The sequence below is a fragment of the Mobula hypostoma genome, chromosome 6 (assembly GCF_963921235.1).
Source record: "Mobula hypostoma chromosome 6, sMobHyp1.1, whole genome shotgun sequence".
NCBI lineage: Eukaryota > Metazoa > Chordata > Chondrichthyes > Myliobatiformes > Myliobatidae > Mobula > Mobula hypostoma.
In genome coordinates, this window is record NC_086102.1 from 132,078,503 (window position 1) to 132,101,479 (window position 22,977).

The following is a 22,977-nucleotide window of genomic DNA, read 5'->3' on the forward strand; positions in this document are numbered from 1 at the left end:
TGTACTCGGCACAATGACAATAAAGTTGAATCTAATCTAATCTAATATATAGGTATATCTGCACATAACATTATATAATAACTTAAATAACTTGTATGGCTTCTTTTATTAAGAGGTAGTAATTTAGTGAATGACGGCTAGTGTACTTTTAAGAGCTGAATACTGAGTGTAAGACTTTTTATATATTTTTGCACTAGCCACTGCTGTTATTTGGGAGATGGTTGCTTCTAAAAGGGCTTCATTTGTGAACTCGCCTTTATTATCTGCTTTATTAAGTAGCAACCACAAAGAGCTGCAAATACTCCATCCCTACCTGCCCACATCGGTGTACCCTAGTCACACTCCATGGTGATGCAATCTCACTGACCCTACGCTGAAACATCTGGATGACAAAGAAATCTATGACTGACTCCTATTTATTGACTCTAGCTTCACCTTTGACACCATGATTCCAAACAAGCTCATCTCCAAACTTGGATCTTGGACTCTGCACCCTACCCTCTCCTCTGCAATTGGATCCTTGACATCCTGACTAACAGATCATAATCAGTAAATATCAGCAACAACATCTCCTGTATGATTATCCTCAACACTAGTCACGCAAGGCTGCTTCCTCGGCCTCTCACTATAATCTACATACTCATGGCTGTGTGGTCAAAATTGGCTCTGTGTTTGCAGATGACACCACCATAGTGGGTCAGACCTCAATCAATGGCAAAGCAAAGTGCAGTAGGGAGCCTAGCAGTGCGATGTCAATGTCAGCAAAATAAAGAAGCTGATCATCAACTTTAGGAGTCACAAGCAGATTCTGCAGATGCTGGAAATCCAAAGCAACACACACAAAATGCTGGAGGAACTCAGCAGGTCAGGCAGCATCTGTGGAGGAGAATAAACAGCTGACCTTTCATCAAGCGTGGAAAGGAAGGGGGCAGAGGCCAGGATAAGGTGGTGGGGTGGGAGGAGGGGAAGGAATACAAACTGGCAGGTGAAAGGTGAATCCAGGTGAGGGGGAAGATGGGTGGGAGGGGAAGGGGGATGAAATAAGGAGCTGGGAGGTGATAGGTGGAAGAGGTAAAGGACTGAATAAAGAGGAATCTGATAGGAGAGGACAGTGGACCATGGGAGAAAGGGAAGGACGTAGTTCAGAGAGAGAGGTGATGGGCACATGAGAAGAGAAGGGGTGAAATGGGAATCTGAATGGGAAATGGAAAAAGAGAGAAAAAGGAAGAACTTTTGGAAGCAGGGTGGTGGACACGCACGTTTGTATCAATAGTACAGAGGTGGAGATTGCTGAGAACTTCAACTTCCTAGGTGTAAATATATCAACAAATTACACTATTCCAAATATGTGGATACTACAGCCAAGAAAACACACCCATGCCTCTACTTCTAAAAAGCCCAGGAAACTCAGCATGTCCCCGATGACTCTTACCATTTTTTACCAATGCTCTATAGAAAGCGACCCAGCTGGTGGCATAGTGGCTTCAGTGCTGGACTTTGGGACGAAAGGTTCCGAGTTCGAATCCAGCCAGCTCTCCTACACGTTTTCCATCTGTGCTGGGTTACGAGCTGGTGATCTCTTTGGAAACTCACCCAGCAGAAGGCAATGTCAAACCACTGCTGTAACTTGCCTCGTATGCGGTTCCCCACTACGTCAGAGAGGCGTGGAGGGAAATCGTCCGCTAACCGGAGAAACTCCGGATGTGACGTACCTTTCCTTTCTATAGAAAGCATTCTATATGGATACATCACAGCCTGGAATGACACCCTCTCTGCCAAGACCACAGAGTTGCGGACACAGCCCAGCCCATCATGCAAACCTGCTCTCCCTCCACTGAATCTGTATATACACCCACCTGCCGCAGGAAAGTAATTTAACTAATCAAGGACCCCTTCTACCTTGATCATTCTCTCTTCTCCCCTCTCTCGTTGGGGAGAAGATACAATAGTTTGAAAGTACATACCACCAGGCCCAAGGACAGCCGCTATCCTGTTGTTATCAGACTATGGGATGGCCCTCTCATACTGAAAAGATTAACTTTTGATCTCCTAATCTCCCTCAGTGTGGCCCATCCATTTTATTTATCTGCCTGCACTGAACCTTCTCTGTAGATGCAACTTTTATCATTCTGCTTTCTGTTTCTCTTTTCACTACCACAGTGTACTTACGTACAAGATGATCTGTCTGAATGACACTTACCACATAAGCCTCTTCTCGACCCAGCCATTGTCCCCCCATAATAAGTCACATTGGATTTCTGACTGAAGAGCTGAGAGGAATCGATCACTGGTCGACCCAGAATGCGGCACCTTTGTCCGTGACCCTTCCCTTCGACTGCCTGGTCTTTGATCAGGGAACTACACGGAGGCTACGGGAGAAGAGGAGATCAGCATGAGGTCGAATCACACTGAGCTGGAGTGGGAGCGGGCAAAGGGAATGTGCTGGATTGTAAGCCAGCTGGAGAAGATAGAACCCAGCAGGACGGGAAATCAAAGAGTCAGCTTTCTCACGTTCCCTGCCTGGTTTAGGTTTGCTCCCTCACCTTTAAAGAGTTATAGAGGCATGGAAACAAGTTCACACCCATTACACTATCCCCATATTGTTCTCCCCAAAGTGCCATGGACTCCTTCCAGAGTCTACCACTCACCTATGCACAGGGGGCAATTTACCGTGGCTGATTAATGTACCGCCCTGCACACCTTTGGGTGAGGGAGGGAATTGGAGCACCCAGGGGAAACACCCACAGTTGCACGGACACCGTATCAAGTTTGTGCTTGCCACCAGGTAGTGCCACCTGACTCCGCTACTTGGTGATAAAATGACATTGGGATTACTGGCGTCACAGGGATAACATTCAGGGAACAGGGCTGCCCTGAAAATAAATGGAGGGACCAGAGGGGGAACACGGGAATTGCATGTGGACCATTTGATGAGTACAATAACAGAAACAACCAGAGCTAGGGATATCAGTTGTACAAGTGAGGCAGTAGAGGGGTATGACAGAGACAGTAAGATGCAAAATGGGTGAAAGAGGTTCAACAGAGGAGATGCCCTCTGCGAACATCTATCTGATCTCTTGGGTGCATTGTACCTGTTCATGGTCTCCTTTATTCGGGTCCTGGTTATTGGGTGGCAGAGCAATCAGAAGGTAAATATTAGATTCTTGCAATGCCATGCACTCCACTTCATTCTCCATCTGCAACTGCCTTGCACTCTCTCCCGATCTGCAGCTGTCAGGCTCCAACCCTCCTCCTTTAACATGGGAGATGGGGCAAGGGTCACCTTGATGAGAAAATACAACACTTGGCTTTACTCAAAAGTTGTCCCTTTTTAAACTCCTGCAGATTCCAAAGGCCAATGCAGGACATTCGCTGGGGTGACATATTGCAGTTGAATTTTGGGCAACATGACTAAAGACACAGACCAGCTCAAGCATAGTGACAAGGTTTCATTACCTGCATCAAGACTTCGCTCTCCCACATTCTCCTCCTCCTCCTCTTCCTCTTCCTCTTCCAAAGGTGGGCAGTTCTGATAGTGGGGAGAAAAGGGGAGGCAGGGCAGAAACTGATATGGTCTAGGCACCTCAGAAAGGTCACATTTCGTCTGATGGAGAAGGAGTGAGTTCATGGAAATTCCTTTGAATAAGCTCAGGTCACAGATACAACCTGTAGAGATAGAAGACATTTCTACTGAAATAGGAGCAATAAAACTGAAAATACCAGGTCATGTTCAGCACATATTAACCAATCCAACACCCTCTTCATTACACACAGAGAAAGCAAACCCCATCCAGCTCCACACCATTACACCACACTGAATTCAACTCACTGTTCTCTAGTCAGCTGTCCATTGTTAAACATAGACAAACTGAACCACGCCAACTTAGCACAACAGCACGTATGGACTTGATGTCAAATACAAGTACTTGGCCCTTAAGCACAGTACCACTGTACCCCGTTCAATTCCTCACAAGGATATCATAACATATCCAATTTCCCACACTGTACTCACTCCATCTGTATTCCATTACAAACAGGGACTTAGCTCCCCACAATTATACACAGAGGAAATGTATCTCAACCGTTTCATACAGAGGCACTGTACCCTATCAAAACCCACTTCACTATACACACAGATACCACGTCCAATCAAACCTGCAACCTGAAATACAGAAACACAAAACCCCATCCAACTTCCCAGCATTACATAAAGAAACCAGAAAACCTACGTATCTCCCATCACTATGCACTCAGCCACTGTAACACAAACAGCTCTCTGACCTGAAACAGATGAACAAAGGAGAAGGATATACTGTATATAATTTTGATGAAAATGTGGTTGGGTCAGTAAGTTTGCAGATGACACAAAGATTGGCGGTGTTATGCATTACATTGATGGTTGCCAAAGGGTACAGCAGAATATAGATCATTCCAGATATGAGTGAAGAAGTGGCAGATGGAGCTTAATCCAGGCCAGCGTGAGCTGCTGTGCTATGGGAGATCCAACATAAAGGCAGGGTACACAGCCAATGGCAGGATTCCTGACAGTGTTGATGAACAGAGTGAAGCACTTTCAATTATTCCAAAAGACTGAAGTAGGGTAAATACCGAAAGGTTTTTATTCGCAGTAAAATATGGCTTCCAGCATGCTGAGTGTCTGCCCCCGGGACTGAGGGGGAGGAGCAGGGCGAAATCACCTTTATTCAGGGGTCTGTGAGAGGAGCCACAGGGGCAGTCAGCAGAGGGGTGTGTCCAGACAGTTAACCCAGTTACAACATATATATATGGTTTACCACACAGAGGGAACCTGGGATCACCAGCACTTGGCAATCCCCCTCCAAGTCACTCACCATCCTGACTTGGAAACATATCACCGTTCCTTCATTGTCGCTAGGTCAAAATCATGGAGTTCCCTCCCTAACAGCACAGTGGGTGTACCTACACCTCAGGGACTGCAACGTTTCAAGAAGGCAGCTTATCACCACCTTCTCAAGGGCAACTAGGAAGGGACGATAAATGCTGGCTTAGCTGGTGATGCCCACATCCTGTGAATGAATTTTTTTTTAAAAGTCCATAGCACCCTGGAAGTGGCAGCTCAGTTTGATAGGGTGATAAAGGAGACAAATGGCATGTTTGTTTTCATTAGTCAAGGCATTGTTCAAGAGCCAGGAAGTTAAGTTATAACTTTTTAAAACTCTGTTTAGGCCACATTTAGAGTATTGCATTAAATTATAGTCACTTCATTATAGGAATGATGTGGAGACTTTGGAGCCTGTGCAGAGGAGGTTTAGCAGCAAACGTGTGTTATGAGGAGAGGGGAGGTTGGGGCTGCCTTCTCTACAATGGCAGAGGCTGAGTGGAGATCCGATAAAATTATGCAAGGCATGGATAGACAGCCAGTATCTTTCTCTCAGGAATGAAATGTCTAGTACTAGAAGGCACGTAGTTCAGGAGAAGGGGAGAAAGTGCAAAGGAGATGTGTAAGGCAAGTTTTTTCTTTCAAACAGACAGTGCTGGCGGCCAGACAGATATCACAGGAATGTTTGAAAGACTCTTTGATAGGCACATAAGTATGCAGAGAAAGGAAGGATTGTGCAAGGAAGAGGGGTGAGATTAATTAGAAGCTATTGGTTTAATTAATTCAGCACAACATTGTGGGCCAAAGGGTCTGTCATGTGCTGTACAATTCTATGTTCGATGCACTCTAACCACCTTTCCACCATCGTATACAGAGAAGCTGCATCCTACCATAACATACAGAGACTCAGCACCTCATCCTTTCACACAGTTATTTTCCTATTGCTACTGAAGATTTCATTTCTTTTATCCGCTTATGACGTCTGTGGAGATACTGCTCTTTCTACTTTTTCTCCATTGAAAGGTAGATCAGGATCACTGGCCCCATGCACTTGAAGCTAGAACGCACTTTCTGCACATTTCTGCCCTGCCGTGGGAGTTGCTAGTGAGGATAAAAGGACTGTAACATTCTTCCACAGTAGAAACAACAAGGATTAATTAAATGAATCGTGCTTTGCACTGCTTGTGGTCAGGCTGCACACCAGTGGGACCAGCACTATACTAACTGACAGCTCATTGAACATGTCTTCTGCATCAGCAGCAGTCTAAACCTCAAACGAGAAGAGAGATCTACCCAAGACTATGAGAAGGATTAAAAACCACCTCTTGGGGGTTATCGCACTGACTTTCATCCATTACGCAGAATGGTTGACCTCCTTTGCTAGTTCTCCGATTCCACAGGTACAGAGGCAGCAGTCTCACCTGAGCTTTGCATCCGGTGCAGGAGGCTACGGTCACAGCTTTCAGTCAGACAGGTGAGGTACCTCTTCGCTGAGTAACCAGGACGGATTTTGCGGTTCTTGTGCCCAAAGAGGAAGTATAGATAGGGTTCCATTTGATTTGGATGTGAAGTCTTCTGGTAGAAAAAAAACCAACACGAATTCCTTTAGCCAAACTGTTCACAGAGGGTGCAGATGGAGGTTTGTTTGTGGAGGCTGTGTGATCTTGGGTCACATTAAAAAAATCCTCATATTAGGAAAATCAAAGTACCAAGAGGGCCAAACTGTTCTTCCCTTCCTAATAGTCCCCAGGTTCATAATATATCTTTCAGTTCCACCTATCCACCTCACCATTTCTGTTAATCCTACTCGGGTGAAGGGTAGGGTACACAACAGCTTTGGGCTAAAAGGCGAAGAAGTTTATAGAGAGACAGTGGGGAGCAGCACTAGATGGGAAAGTGGGGAAGAGCAGGGGAGGCTGGTGGTAAGGTTTGCATTCATACCTTCTGAAGTACTGTACTTTCCCAATCCACTGTAGCCAATTCACATCTCACAGCTAAATCGTTCACTATTTAAGATCACATTTTGGCATTCAATGGCCTTTCAATTGATCACCCTTCTCTAGGGGATCCCTTAACTACCTAATAATCCTTTCCCACTCTACCATATTAGATTCAGTACCCTGAATCCAAGTTAGTTCTGCACATATTCATCTGGAAAAGCATCTTTTATACACTCCATGAATTTCTCCTTCACACTTACTGCTGGACTTGGCCTCTTCGTAGATTAAACTCCCGCTTGATTACTGCATACCCTTGTAAGCTTCTTTCATGCCACGCCATATATTACCACTACTCAGAATGGACCTACTGACAAATCCCGCTGATATTTCTCACGTTGACTTAGATTGTTTCTGTTCCTTATTCTTTATGAACTTAGATTTTTTTCCCCCTTAATCCCTTTATGTGTTGCTTTTTTTTATGAGGGACACCCCTCATGTTTTTTTGTTTTAATAAGGACCACCCCTCTTCTTTTTTGTTTTAATGAGGGCCACCACTCTTGTTTTGGTATTTAGTCAATCTGTTCTAAAAGTATCCTGGATTATACAACTTTCAACATTGATCACTTTGCAACCTTGCATCCACCCATTGGATAGCTACTTACATATAAATACCATTTATATTTACTTGTGCCTTTAGTTCCACCACCTTGTTACAAAAGCTGCCTGCATTCAATGTTCTCTTATTTACAGTCTTTCCCCACTCAGTCTAATAGGAGACAAGCTGTGAAGTTGGTATGGCCTGCCCCCTTCTTGACAGACTGTGGTCGTCATTATCCATTTCACCACCCTACACTATCTGTCTGACATAAAGTCATTCAGCAAGGGAACAGGCCCTTTGTACCAGCTCATCCATGCTAACCAAGATGCCTGTCTGAGCTAGTCCTCTTTGCCTGCTTTTGACCGATATCCCTCCATGTATCTGTCAAATTGTCCATATACACACCATTCTGTATGTGGAAATAGTTGCCTGTCAGGTTCTTATTAAATCTTCCCCCTCACACCGTAAACCTTTTCCTAGGATTGAGGAATCTAGAACCAAAGGACTGTGTGAATTCACCCTGTCTATGTGAATTCACCCTGTCTATGTCAATTCACCCTATGTGAATTCACCCTGTCTATGCCTCACATGATTTGATACACCTCGAGAACATTGCCCCTCAGACTCCTACTGTCCAAGGAATGCCCACCCTCTCTCTATAACTTAGTCCCTTAAGGTCTGCCAAGATCATTGTAAATCTTTTTTCCACTTTTCCCAGATTGACAGCCTCTTTCCTACAGTAGGGTGTCCAAAACTAAATATTGATACTTCACTGTCTTGCACAACAGCAACAAGATATTCCAAATTTATCAATGCCCTGACTGAAGGCCAGCATGCCAAAGGCCTCTTCACCACCCTGTCTACCCATGCTGTCAATTTCAGGGAACTACGTACTTAAATTCCTAGGTCCCTCTGTTCAACAAAGCTCCTCAGGCCCCTCTCATTAACTGTGAAAGTCCTACCCTGGTTTGACTTCTGAAAAGGCAACAACTTCATTTCCTTGATTTAGACTATACTTGGCATTAGATCATTGATATGGAATGTGAAAAGTACCGGACCCAGCACAGATCCCTGCGGAACACCACTAGTCACTGGCAGCCAACCAGAAAAGGTTCCCCTTTATTCCCATTCTTTGTCTTCTGTCATACCACCTCTCTCCGTCCATATGCAAGGACAGCGCTGGCCAGATCACTCAGAGTGCAGAGTTGTAGCCGAGCTGCTCGCCTCCATTTTGCTCCACGCTGCCGCTGCCAAGCTCGCAAAGCCAAGTCCTCGGAGTAGAGCACCAGGGCTCCTCTTCGTGTGCTGAAGGTCCTGGGAACTGCTGAATTGTGGTGATCATTGGAATGGTATGACTTGAGGGAGATACAGTCAGTATTTCTCCAAGACCTCCAGTTGAAAAAATCCTAGAACAGGCAAACAAGTGTAAACATTGGAATGCAGTTCTGGGATAACAGAGTGTCCACTTGGAGCCGATATACTGATTAGAGACTGGGTATATTTCAATACAGTTGACCAACTCATTCATACTGGAATCCATTAAAATGTCATTCAGCACAAAGGAGGTCTTTCAACTATCTACTTGACTTATTTAAATTTACAAAAAAAAAGACAATTTATAATCAAAATGTTTTATATATATATATACACACACAAAGGAAGAAACAGTCCAATAAGTAAACTAATACATTCATGCTTGATACATTCAATAGGTGTAAACAATTTTTAAAAAAGGAACAAGTAAACAAACGTGCAGACATCACCCCCTGTGGTGATGCCCCTTTCGTTATTTGACGGACTTCCCCACCTAACTCTGCCCCTCCACCGGGGGTAGTAGAAGGAACCCAGACTGTGGTCCTTCCCCACAGAGCCTTTGCGCTGGCTGCACTGTGCATCCCTCAGCATGTACTACAGCAGCCTGGACTGTACCTCCCTTACAGACATCGCTTTGTTCTGGAAGGCCAACAAGTTTTGGGCAGACAAAAGGCATTTTTCACTGAGTTGATCTTCTTGTCTGTCTTGGTCTGTGTCCCCGGGAACAGCCTGATGAAGATGTGGTCAAAGGTGTTTAACTGAAATCTTCCACAAAGAGCAGGTAGTGTAGCAACATCCAGCTGACTAGAACATTGCACAGTAACAGGGCTGAGTCTATCACCTGCAACACCACGGGCAAGTCGAAGTTTAGCACATAGTGACATTTGGTGCAACAATTCTGTCAGCATTCCTGTTTCTGGGTGGGACTGTTGTGTATTTAATATTTCAGCAATATTGTTGGTATATTGTTTGATAAAGCGTTCTTTGTTGTTTACATAATGCATTGCAGGTTATACTGTATGTAGAAGTATGTGAATAGCATATGTCATCACGTCACCACGTCGTAAGTGTGCATGTTGCTAAAAGTAAAAAAGGTTTTACATGCATCTCTCGGGTTCCCTTGTTCTTCTTTCAATTAGTTTTATGTTTCATCAGCAATATATAAGTTTGCTGATGACACAACGATTGTAGGCCGTATCTCGGGTAATGATGAGTTTGAGTACAGAGAGGGAATTAAGAACCTGGTGGCATGGTGCAAAGACAATAACCTATCCCTCAACGTCAGCAAGACGAAGGAATTGGTTGTTGACTTCAGAAGGAGTAGCGGACCGCACAACCCAATTTACATCGGTGGTGCGCAAGTGGAACAGGTCAAAAACTTTAAATTCCTCGGGGTCAATATCACAAATGACCTGACTTCGTCCAACCAAGCAGAGTCCACTGCCAAGAAGGCCCACCAGCGCCTTTACTTCCTGAGAAAGCTAAAGAAATTTGTCCTGTCCCCTAAAACCCTCACTAATTTTTATAGATGCACCATAGAAAGCATTCTTCTAGGGTGCATCACAACCTGGTATGGAAGTTGTCCTGTCCAAGACCGGAAGAAGCTGCAGAAGATCGTGAACACAGCACAGCACATCACACAAACCAATCTTCCGTCCGTGGACTCATTTTACACCGCACGCTGTTGGAGCAGTGCTGCCAGGATAATCAAGGAAACGACCCACCCAGCCAACAGACTTTTCAACCCTCTTCCCTCGGGGAGAAGGCTCAGGAGCTTGAAGACTCATACGGCCAGATTTGGGAACATCTTCTTTCCAACTGTGATAAGACTGCTGAACGGATCCTGACCCGGATCTGGGCCGTACCCTCCAAATATCCGGACCCGCCTCTCAGTTTTTTTTGCACTACCTTATTTTTCCTTTTCTATTTTCTATTTATGATTTATAATTTAAATTTTTAATATTTACTATCGATTTGTAATCCAGGGAGCGTAAAGCGCAGAATCAAATATCGCTGTGATGATTGTACGCTCTAGTATCAATTGTTTGGTGATAATAAAGTAAAGTTTTGGAGTTAGAAAACATAACAGTGGCAACAAGGACATTTTAAAAGAACCAGAGGCAATTATCTACCTGTTGAAGTGCAGTGAGACATTCAGGGTAAAAAAAAAAGCACAGTGAGATGTTTTTTAAAAATTGCAGCTCGTAAGAATGTTGTAACAGTGAAATACGATGACTAACAAGCCACACTGGACTTGTATGTGATCAAAACAGGAGGGCCAACATTGTGCGGACATGATTGGCTGGGACAACTACAACTTGATTGAAGATCCATCCACCATTTCCAGGCCAGATCCCCTGCAATAGAGTCAACTGAAAGCGAATTAAGAAAGGTACTGGATGATGCCACAGCTGAGTTCAAGGATGGCATTGGAAAACTCAAAAATAACAAGGGTAAAATAGTGTTAAATGAAAATGCCACACCCAAGTTTTACAAAGCCCACCCAATTCCTTATACCATCCATGATAAAGTAGTAGTGAGTTAGATTGCATGGAAGTTGAAGGAATTCTTTCCAAAATTGAGTGGAGCCCATGGGCAATGCCAGTGGTCCCAGTAGCCAATAAGAATGGGTCTGGCAGGTTCTGTGGTGATTTTAAGGTCACGATCAACCCAATACTGAAAGGAGATCAATACCCTCTGCCCAGGATAGGGGATATCTTTGCAAACCTTTCTGGAGGGAAACACTTCAGCAAAATGGACTTAGCTGAGGCCTACATACAGGTGGAAATGGAAGAAGAGGCCAAAGTATTTCTCACTATAAACACTCTCAAAGGGCTTTATTGCTATAATCTTCTCCTATCATTTTGGATCTCCCCCTCCCCCTCCCACTTTCAAATCTCTTACTAACTCTTCCTTCAGTTAGTCCTGATGAAGGGTCTCGGCCTGAAACGTCGACATTCACCAGCAACGTTGCATTCACCAGCAACTTTGATGTGTGTTGCTATAATATTCTTATTTTTGGAGTAGGTTCTGCACCTGCACTCTGGCAGAAAGCTATGAACCAGGTGCTGCAAGGCTGCCCAGGCACTCGGTGTTACCTGGATGACATCATCATTATGGTAAGGATGACAAGGAGCATCTCCAAAATCACAAAACAGTGTTAAAAAGATTAGAAGATTATGGGCTCAGAGCAGAATGTAACAAGTGTGAATTCTTTAAATCAAGCATCACTTGCTGTGGTCACACCATTGATACACAAGGATTACACAAGTGTGCTGAGAAAATTCAAGCAGTGGTGAATGCCCCAAGGCCAAAAGATGCATCTGAGTTACAGTCTTTTTAGAATTTGTCAATTGCTATAACAGGTTCCTGCCAAACCTGGCTACTGTGCTCCACCCCTTGAACTCATTACTACAGATCGGGAGGAAATGGCAATGGACTAAGCAGTGTGAGGTGGCTTTCAAAAAGGTAAAGGAAATGGTGACATCCAACACTGTGCTCACACGTCATCCATTGAAACCTGCCTGTGACACCTCCCATTATGGTACAGGTGCAGTCATGTCCTATGTTATGAATGATTGAAGTGAATGCCCCATAGCCTTTGCATCATGTTCCTTTACCACTATAGAGAAAAATTGTGCCGAGATTGACAGAGAGGACTTGAGTCTGGTTTGGGGTGTAAAACATTTCAACCAGTACTTGTATTATGAGAGATACTGATCATCAACCATTAGTATGCATTTTCAATCCACAGAAGGGTTTTCCACTAACAGCAGCATGAATCCAGAGATGAGCTTTGTTGCTCTGAGGATCCAATTACAAGAGGACGACTAATCCTGGAAATGCTGATGGATTGTCCTGTTTACCCTTGGAAAAGGAGATACCCAAAAAATTTACAAAATAGGACACTCTTTTTGGCATATTCTCCCCAATCTCAGGGTTGTATGTGATGATATGCACGTACTTTGATAATGAATTTTACTTTGAACTTTTAATACAAATCAAAAGTCTCCCTATTACAGAGGAGATGGTCCAAAGGGAGACCATGCTGTCTCAGGTCTACATGGTCACCCAAAATGATTGGAATGTGGAACAGAAATCCCAGATCCCGCATTTTTACCAGTGCCAGATGAACTTGCCCTTGATTGTGGTGTCCTAGGTAGGGATTGAGAGTTGCTGAACTATCCAAGCTGAGAGCTAAGGTGCTGGAGGAGCAACAGTACATGTTGGTCATCTTGGCATGGTCAGAATGAAAACATTGGCTCAGAGCTTGCTCTGGTGGCCTGGGATAGATCAGCAGATCAAACAGCTTGCCGTACACTGTTCAGGATGCCAGCATGTCCAGAAGAAAGGTGAACAGAGCTGTCAGAACCACTTTCTGCAGTCCCAGAGTCAACTCCTACAACCACCATGGGGGAGGCCCCAGAACCTGAGATTGCTTCACAGCCACAAGCCTCACCTGCCAAGGAGAGTGACCACCTTGTCAGGAAAAATGTTATTCCACAAGAATTTAATCCTCCACAGTGATTAAATCTTTATGCCTGAATGGGACAATTTAAGATTTACTGTGCTGTGGATGTGTATATAGTAGTTGTATTGTATAGCACAATGTGTACTGTATACATGCACATGTATGTGTATATATAACCAGGGAGCATTTCTTACATATCTGAGTTGAGTTGCATTCTAATTGAGTTGGAGTTTGCAGCTAAGCAGGGTAGAGTGCTGTGTATTTAATATTTGAGTAATATTGTAAATATATTGTTTGATTAAGCATTCTTTGTTTACATAATGCTTGCAGGTTAAATGTAAAAGTACGTGAATGGCATACGTCATCATGCCACCACATCATAAGCGCGCATCTTACTAAAAGTAAAAATGCGTTTACACGCATCACTTAGGCTCCCTTGTTTTTTTTCCATTAGTTTTATACTTTCGATTTATAAAACATAACAGGGACCATCCTGCTTGTGAAATAATTTGCTCTTTTTTTGTTAATGAATGACAACTGGCTCTCAGATGATGAAGAGGATCATAAGCTTAATACCTATTTCAGGTCCATTGAAGTTTAGGTTTATGGGAGATAGTGATACCACAGTATTAGATGATGGTATCACTGGAGGCCCATCTTGGCCTACACCTTTCAAGATTAGTGTTTGGGAGGGGGGAGACTGGGTTTTTATGGGTTTCTCATGCAACTGCACAGAGCATTCTTTAATGCAAGTCTGACTCTCCCTCATCTCTCCCCCAGACTGCAGGAAAATTGTGGCCTGTCTCTCCAGATGCCACCTTGCCTCCTGGCCATTGTCAATGACTTCATAGCAGAAAGCCAACAGATACCCAACCCATTGCACAGCAGATCCCACTTGCTCACCTTACCTGCATTTCAAAATAAACGTCCAGGCGTTTGTGCTCCCTGTTCACCAGTTCTCCATAGCCTCGGCTCAATAAGGACAAATTCCACATCCTGCTTCCACTCCCGATCTTTTTCTCTTCTCTCCAGATTGGCTGATTTTCACTCTTCGAATGAGCAGAAGTGCCAGAATCCTGCTGGAGTAGAATCCCAGCTGATCCAGAGTCCTGGGGGATCTGTATCCCACCAGATCTCGAGTTTCTGTATAACAACCCTCTGGGATTCCAGACCCTGACAGATTCTGCATCCAAGAGGAACAAATCTCAGAGGATCCTGAGTTCTAAATCATAGTGAGTCCCAAGTTCTAATGGAACTGCAGTCCCACAGCCCGGAATACAAATTCCAGTAGCAGGTCTGAACTGAAGGCTTGGTTACTAGAGCTGTCCCCGCTGACAGCCTGCTGTCTCTGTGTTAGTCAGTTGCCTTGGAAGCAGAAAGGCGTAACTGGCAGAGAACAAACAACACACAAGTGCATTAAAAGCCAGCCACACATTCCCTTCTGTGCCAACTGTAGAAAAAGAATCGGATTCTGAATGGGTTTGTTCCCTTTAATTAAAGCTTTTCAAAAGGTCCCTATAGTCTGATGAGCGTCTGTTCACTAAACATTGCAAACAGAGGCAGAACCCAGATCATTACAGAAGAGTGCCAATCATACCTAATGATCATACCCACCGTTGCTGATAACGTCATTAATAATGATCTGCACTGCTTTGACACTTTGTCATCCAATCCGAAACACACCCTAATATTTGGAGCAAAAAGCAAATTGCTGGAAAACTCACCTAATATTTGGAGCAAAAAGCAAATTGCTGGAAAACTCAGCAGGTTAGGCATCTGGTGAGGGAAATGGGCATTTGGCGTTTCTGATGGAGAGCCTTCATCAGGCCTGAAATGTCGACTGTTCATTTCCCTCCACAGATGCTGAGTGCCAAGTTCTTTCAGCAATTTTTACTCCTGGGTCCTAATATTTTCCATATTACAAATCCCCATAGTTGCCTTCTTTCCATTTTCTTCTTTTTTTGTATTGGCTATTTTGCAATCAAATGGAATTAATCCAAATCTAGGGAATTTCCACAAATTGTAACCAGTGTGTTTTCTGTCTCATTAGCTACTGCCTCTTAACTGACCGATTAACTTAATTTGGGAGACAGCAAGGAGAAAACATCGGGTAATTTAATTTAATGAGTACCCTTAAAGGATACATTATGTTTTCATTATCTTGATTTAAGATTTAATTGTAAAGAGATGTTTCATTTTTGAAATACTTGTATTCATACATTTCAAATTTTTGAGCAAAGTTCTTGAGCTCTAATATGCAACTAGACTTTTATATTGAAAACAATGGAAATGCTTATATGATTTACACATATCACTTATGAAAATAATTTCCCAGAATATAAGACTTGCATAAATTGACAAACACCTGCATTTAGTTCTATTTGCACTAAATACTCTGTTTTGATTTAAATGCTACACACACACACAGCCTTAGTTTTGTCCTTCTATTTATTTCTGTAATTTCTAATCTTATCGACGAATTTATCAGACTCTCTATCTTTTCCTGAAACAATCTGTTTATCATTTCCCATAGCAACACCTTCCTTGCTAACCTTGCCTCGACATTTGATTTAATGCTATTTGGTTTCAGGTCCTCCCCACTTCTAAGTTATGTGACTCCCTGCAGCACCATACCTGGACGACCAAGGACCAATTTATCCCAGAGGCCTCGCCTTTCTTCAGCCTCCACCCAATGAGAAGACATACTTTTACCTCACACTTCACCCATCAGAAGCCATCCTTTCCCTCACACTCTACCCAAACAGAGACCACCTTTTCATCATCCTCCACTGAATGAAAGGCCATCTCTTTGATTGTCCTCCACCTCAGAGGTCTTCTTTGTGAACTTCTACTCGATGTGAAACATTCCCAGACATCCCACCCTGGAAAAGCTCACTTCAGAGAGGTAGCACCACCACCCCCACCCCCCGGTCAACCTCCAAGGGTGTATGTATACAGAACATTCGATTATGTGAGAACACAACAATTTATTTGATCACATATTGAAACTATTTACACACACACATATATGTATATATTCCTTGTTGAGTATTTTGTTGGCAGTCTCAATGCTAATAGCTAAAGGCTAATGCAAATAGCTTTTCTATTTCTTTTGCAAACTTTCCTTGTACTGTGATGTGGCTTGCTTGGCAGATTTGAGCATTTTGCCGGAAGTCTCAACCTCACAGCAGTCTGTGTCAATGAATTTGTTAATTTTGCAAGACATCAGATTCACAAGTGTTTTGTGAGACAGCTAACTTCTGAATTCTGTCTTAATGTGACGCACCATGTTAAATGCCCTTTCTACATCACAATTAGAATTTGGCAGCACCAAAAGCAGCTTCATCAACTGGCAGAGCTCTTTGAATCTCAACTGCCCTGTGCTCACAGATTTTACTTTGGACAGCTTCCCCCAGAACTCATCAACTGGCAAACTTTTGTAGTTTGGCACCAGTCCTTCAAGGTTAGTTGAGACATAATCCAGGACTTCCAAGTGGAGCTGTTCTCTTGCATCTGCCTTGATCACATTCAGAAATCTCTCTGCTAAAGTCAAAATCTGCTCTGGATTCACCTCATCTTAGCTCTCTGTATTGACCACTGACTGATTTTTCAAGATTTGGTCTCTCAATGACACCTATTAAACTCACCTCAGCATGGCTTTTACAGTCATTTAACCCACCATGGGCAATAGAAAAGTCATTGTTACAAACAGTGTAGCGAGCAACACTGTCACTATTTTTGATCCCTATTAGGCAGGGGTACACTTTAGTGTAGTCTGGGGTGAAGTATGTTTTATATTTTCTTTTTTTGGAACACTCTGCCACAGCGCTGCAGGACACTGAACTGAACTGATGGACAATGAAAGAGAGAGAGAGAGGTTGACTGTAAAACCCGCCCACAGAGAAAACTGATAGGTCTACTTAGCACAAAGAGAGACCAATCAGGATGCTCTCTCTGTCACTCTCTCGCTACGTCTGTCACTCGCTCTCAAAAAAAAATCAATTTCTGGGATATTGTATATAATTTGGGGGCATCGGGGAGCCACTGTCAATATGCAGGAGACTCCCGGAACTTCTGGGAGAGGTGGGATGTCTGCATTCCCCTTTGTTATTCTCACCCTCCAAAACTTGTTGGCTCAGATATTAGACTGCATAGAACTACTTAAATTAGCACTATGTAATTGAAAATGTACTTACCACAGAATGAAATGTGGTAACGATAATGTCTGGGTTATTCTGTTTCACTCTAGAAATTCAGCCTGACACTTCCTGACATGAATTGCCTTGTAGATTTGACATTGTTTCCACATTGGGCACATATCAGATTGCATTGTTCCCTGTTGCCAAACACTCCCAGGCCAATTAAGTCTTTGTAGTTCACACTTGTGAACTTTATATCCTTTAAGAACAGAGGCAGAGGCATAGTCAGGCAATGTTAGAGAGTGGAAACAAGCCGGCTTAGTGAAGGTATCCCCAGTGTGTAGCCCAATGAAAGAGAATGCAATAATCCTGAGAGATTTCATCTTAGAGAAATCATATTTATTTATTGAGATACAGCACAGAATAGGCCCTTCCGTCCCTCAAGCCACATGGCCTGGCAAACACTGGCCTAATCACAGGACAATTTACAAAGACCAATTAACCTGCTATTTGTTCTGTCCTTGGACTGTGGGAGGAAAGCAGAGCACCCGGAGAAAACCCATGCATTCCACGGGGAGGACATACAGACTCCTTACAGATCACATCAGATTTGAACTTCAACCTTCGACACCCCAAGATGTAATAGCATTGCGCTAACCACTACGCTATTTATTTCTTTTCCTGTTAACACACATTGTACATTGCAACATCATCCTGCTTGTCATTAATTTCAACATCTCATCACCAGCCTTCCCTCTAACCACCCCCTTCAGCCACCACCCATCTTAAGCCTTCTCTTTTAACACTACCCTATTATAGGTCTTCCTTTGTCCAACCATCAACCAATCATAGACCTTCATTTTCAGCCCAAAACACCTGTCAAAGACAATCCCATCTGTTTTCTATATTCCACCACCCCACTCCCAACAATCTTTTCTCAAAAAAGCAGAACTGCAAGTGCTGGAAATCTGAAATAAAATCAAAAGTGCTGGAAATACTCAGCAAGTCAGGTGGCATCTGTGGTAGGTAGGGTGAGGCAGTTAATGCGTTAGTTTGATGACCTTTCATCATATCTGAGAGCCTTTGTACAGGAAGGAGAGTGGTGGTGAGAATAAATGGGATACCTGTGAAAGGGGATGACCAAGAGAGATTGAATGCCAGGAGTGGTCATGGTATTGGATAAAAGTAGTCAGGGCTTGCTATTCACAAGTATTCCTCCAAGTAGGCACATTACAACAATTTTAGATATTTACCCTTTTCAATCTACATCAGAACAAACAACTTCTGATGCAAGCTCATTCATTCAGAATATTAATGCAGTTTCTTTCACCCAATTTACTGCCTAGCTTGCTGAGTATCTGCAGAACTGTGCATGTGTTGTTCAAGATTTCCAGCAACTGCAGAATCTCTTATGTCCAGAACACTGCTTATGCTTTATACTTTCCTTGTCCCTGGGCTTGCTTAAGGTGTAGGAATTAGATTGTATAAGACAATTTTTAACGGCACAATGTGACTTAAAATGTAGCTGGAATTCCCCTACAAAGATTCAACTCAGGCTTAATTGGCCAAATAGCTGACTTCTGTGTGGTAACAGCTCCATGATCCTGTTTTATGCTTAACATAATCTGTTTTATATCAATTTTCAGTTTATTTGAATTCTTTTTGTGGATTTTGGTATTAATAAATTTGGAAATGTTTCAGCCACTTCACCGCTAAAGCCATTGAAGTAGAATATAAATAGCCAAGGGCTTTGCACTAACCCTTGTGACACTAGAGAATCTAGGGATGACTTGTTTATTCCAACACTCAATTTTTCTGTTAGTCAGCTGATCCTTGATCCATCATGGCAATCCCATGAGTCCTCACCTCATGCAGAAACCTAATCAAATGCTTCTAAAAATGTAAGTGAACGATGTTTATCTGCTCTTCTGGTTCCACTATCAAATGACCCTAGTACTTTGTGAAGCGTGGCATCCTTTTCATTAAATTGTGGGGAATCTGATAAACATATTGCATTTCTCTGAATGCCCTGGTCTCACATCCTTAGCAGTAAATTCTAATATTTTCTCAACTGCTTATATTGCTTCCACTCCTCCTTTCCTGAAAGGCAGTGTGAGAGTTTCCACCTTCCAATCCAGGGGCCATGGGAATTCTGAAGGAACAAAACAAATGCATCCAGTATCTCTTCATTCAACTCTTAAAACCAGACGATGTTGCCATCAGATCCAATTGATATCATCTAGTTCCATTAATTTCTCCCATTCCTTTTCTTTCACGTGTATAAATTTTCTCACTTGCATCGGATCCCTCTTTCCCCACAATTTCCTGTATATTATTGTATTGCAAGGGCACGTTAAAATACTTGTTTAATATACCTGTCACTTAGATCAACACAATTGTAATTTCCCTTCTTTGCCAACAAGCAATTCATGTTTGTTAACATCTTACGACTACATTTGTTACCCTCACCCTTTTCACAAAACTGAAAACAAAAAATGTCAGTGAGTTGGAATGTTGAAGAGATCTGTTCAAGTAGAGATAAGGACCATAGATTATTAAGGATCTTCACCGGCTGGGTTTGCCATCTTCTCATTACTACAAACAAGGAGAAGGTACAGGAGTCTGAAAAGCCAAACTCAAGGATTCAAGAACAGCTTCTATCATCACATTTCTGAACCCATGAACAAATATGACCGCTTTATTCCTTTCCTTGTACTATTTAATTCTGTAATTTATAAATGTTCATGTCTTTGCACTTTACTGCTGCTACAAAACAACAAATTTCACATCATATGTCAGTGATAATAAATCTCTTGCTGGTTGCTTTTCTTTCTGAAAAATGGTCTTCATTTTTGAGGTTTATAAAACTTAATAAAACATTGGTCAGTACTGTGTGCAATTCTAGTCGCCACACTACAGAAAGGATGGAATGGCACTTAGAAAGGGTGCAGAGATTGACCAGAATGTTACCTGCTGTTGGCCAGAAAGAACTGCAGTCTACAAATTACTGAATTTGAATGAATCAAGGATAGTGGAAGCGAACAGACCAACTGACTTTGTTCTTGCCCTGTGCTTGTAGGAGATGGAGGCTGCCATTTTGTGAAGCTGCTCTGTAGCCTCCATGTTGTGAACTGTTTGAAAACTGACTCTTGCCCTGGGATAATGTAACATGGCAATTGAATGTGCACACAAGGAGCATCAGCTAATGACCTGCTAAACCTTACCATTCTCAGACGAGTAGCTATTTATTATGTAAAGTGACAGGCTTGCAGGAAAAGAAATCTGTAATTTCATTGCCTGGGGTACCTAGTTTGAACCAGTCAAAATTGAAAATGAACAAAGGCACAGGGCTGAGGGTAGAAACCAAAGAACAATGCTGGTTATCACCCTGGACCAGAGCCAATAACGAGATGACCCAGGTAGTCAGGTGACCTTGATCCAATGGGATGGAGATGCAGCATTGAACTGATAAGGAACACTATAAGAGACAGGAGCTTCAAATGCAAGAGAGCAATAACTCACACCAGAGACCCACCATTGTGGATGCGGAGTACCCAAAGGACACGTGGGGATAGGAGTGGGACCATGAGGAACATGTGGCCCACCTAGACTCCTTTCTACTGGAATTACCTTCCCTATTCTTTGACTGTTCATGGAGGGTCAGGGAACTTAATAAGTGTGCACACAGGTACTTGGTTGTGTAAATTCACTTGTTCTTCTGTTGAGACAATAAAGGTACTTGTTGGTAATTACAGATTCTCTCTGTGCCTCCCTAATTATTATTGATTGTAACACTGGGATAGACTGTTTTCATTGCAACAAGTGACTGGAGAGGTTGGGTCTGTTTTCTCTGAAGAGGGACAAGTGATGTCAAAGTTAGAACACAGACCTTTTGGCCCATGGTGTTGTGCTGACCTTTAAACCTACTTTCTGCTCCATCTAACCCTATCCTCCTACATAGTCTATAACTCTCCATTTTTTCTTTCATCCATTTGCTCATCTAAGAGTCTATTAAATGTCCCCCATGTATCGTCCTTCACGACCACCCCCAGTAGTGCATTTCAGATACCACTTTCAGTGTAACAAACCTACCTTTCACATTTCTCCTAATCTTTCCTCCACTCACCTTGAAAGAGTGTTCTTTGCTGCCCTGGGGAAAAGGTGCTGGCTGTCCACTCTTCTATGGAAGTTATAATCTTATAGACCTCTTTCAAGTCACGACATGTCCTCTTCGTTCAAAAGTTCAAAGTTCATATTTATGATCAAAGTGTGTACACCATGTGGAACCTTGAAATTCATCATCTTGCAGGCAGCCACAAAACAAAGAAGCAATAGAATTCACAAAAAAACTACACATGACAAAGTCGGTTGAACATCCAATGTGCAAAGAAAGAACAAATCATGCAAACAATAAAAAGGTAAATAAATAATACACAGAACATGAACTGCAGAGGTTCTCAAAAGTGAGGCCACATCCACAGAGCAGTTCAGTGTTGCAGCCGGTCCAGGAGCCCAATGGCTAGAGTCAGTTTAGCACTGAGGTGACTAAAACTCACCTGGGATAGTGAGCTGAACACCAGTTCGTCCTTCACCCTAGGCTTCGATGCCTAATCTTTTTAATCTGCCCCAGCGCTAAAATCGGCTGAACATCAACTTGTTAAGAGAAAAGTCCTAAAGTTTTAAAATCCATGACTGAGTTTTTTGACAAGGTGACAAGGGTGATTGATGGGGGTACAGTTGTAGATGTTGTGTACATGGATTTCAGAAACTCGGGGGCAGAGTGGGTAATTTAACCCCTTCAGCACATTTCACTGACAATGTCTGTGAACCTTCCTCTACAGACCTTATTTGTCTCCATATCCCAATATAAATTTACCAACCAGATTTAAATTTAACAGATGACTGACCATTATTCCTGTCCGTGCAAGGAAATTCCTTGTTTCTACCACCCTCACTGTGCAGAGGTGTTTCCTAATTTTATGGTAAAGAGTCAGTATTCATGCCGTACCCTTGTTCCTGAATTCCCAACAAATAGAAAATATTTCTACCTGTGAATCAAAATCCTGACCTCACCAAGGAAACAGTAATCAAGTCACCATTTAGCATTATAAATTCCAGGGAATCCATGCCCAGTTTGTGTAATTCTCCTCAAAATTTAACCTTTGGAGTCTAAATCCATGCTGCACCCCCCTTGTCTGATATATTCATTCCGAGATGTGGTTCTGGAAGTCTTTGTAGTACTCTGCATGCAGTCTTACCACAAGTTCCCATGACTACTATTCTCTTGGGATACAAGCCAAATCCAAGCTCTTCCACTGTGGGTAACACTCACCACACAACGCAACTCAAATAACTCAACTTGAATCCTGTGACAGTTTCTTGTTCTGTTTCATCTCCCATGGATACCTCAGCTGGATACGAGAACCAAGGATGACAGCCAACCTCACCTTATTTGTCATATTTGTTAGATTCATTTGTCACGAGTACTTTGAAACATACAGTGAAAAGTATTGTGTGTGTTAACAACCGACACATCTAGAGGCATGCTGGGGGCAGCCCGCAAGTGTTACCGCACATTCCAGCGCCAACATAGCGTGTGCACAGAAGGCCTGGCAGACAACACAGAACGAAACAAACAGAAATCGGCTCTCCAGTCT

At 42.9% G+C, this 22,977-nt stretch overlaps 1 protein-coding gene across 1 annotated transcript in view; it reads right to left on the reverse strand.

Annotated features, from left to right (window-relative positions):
• LOC134348753 (uncharacterized protein KIAA2012) overlaps positions 1 to 14,176 on the reverse strand; it is a 52,247-nt gene extending 38,071 nt beyond the window's left edge. Inside the window, exons 1-6 of the mRNA XM_063052555.1 lie at positions 14,090 to 14,176; positions 8,548 to 8,802; positions 6,280 to 6,433; positions 3,457 to 3,666; positions 3,093 to 3,283; positions 2,201 to 2,369 (exon numbers count right to left, since the gene is read on the reverse strand). Coding sequence (XP_062908625.1) covers positions 2,201 to 2,369; positions 3,093 to 3,283; positions 3,457 to 3,666; positions 6,280 to 6,433; positions 8,548 to 8,802; positions 14,090 to 14,176 — 1,066 coding nt within the window. The remainder of the gene's footprint in view (positions 1 to 2,200; positions 2,370 to 3,092; positions 3,284 to 3,456; positions 3,667 to 6,279; positions 6,434 to 8,547; positions 8,803 to 14,089) is intronic.
• Positions 14,177 to 22,977: the final 8,801 nt, after the last annotated feature.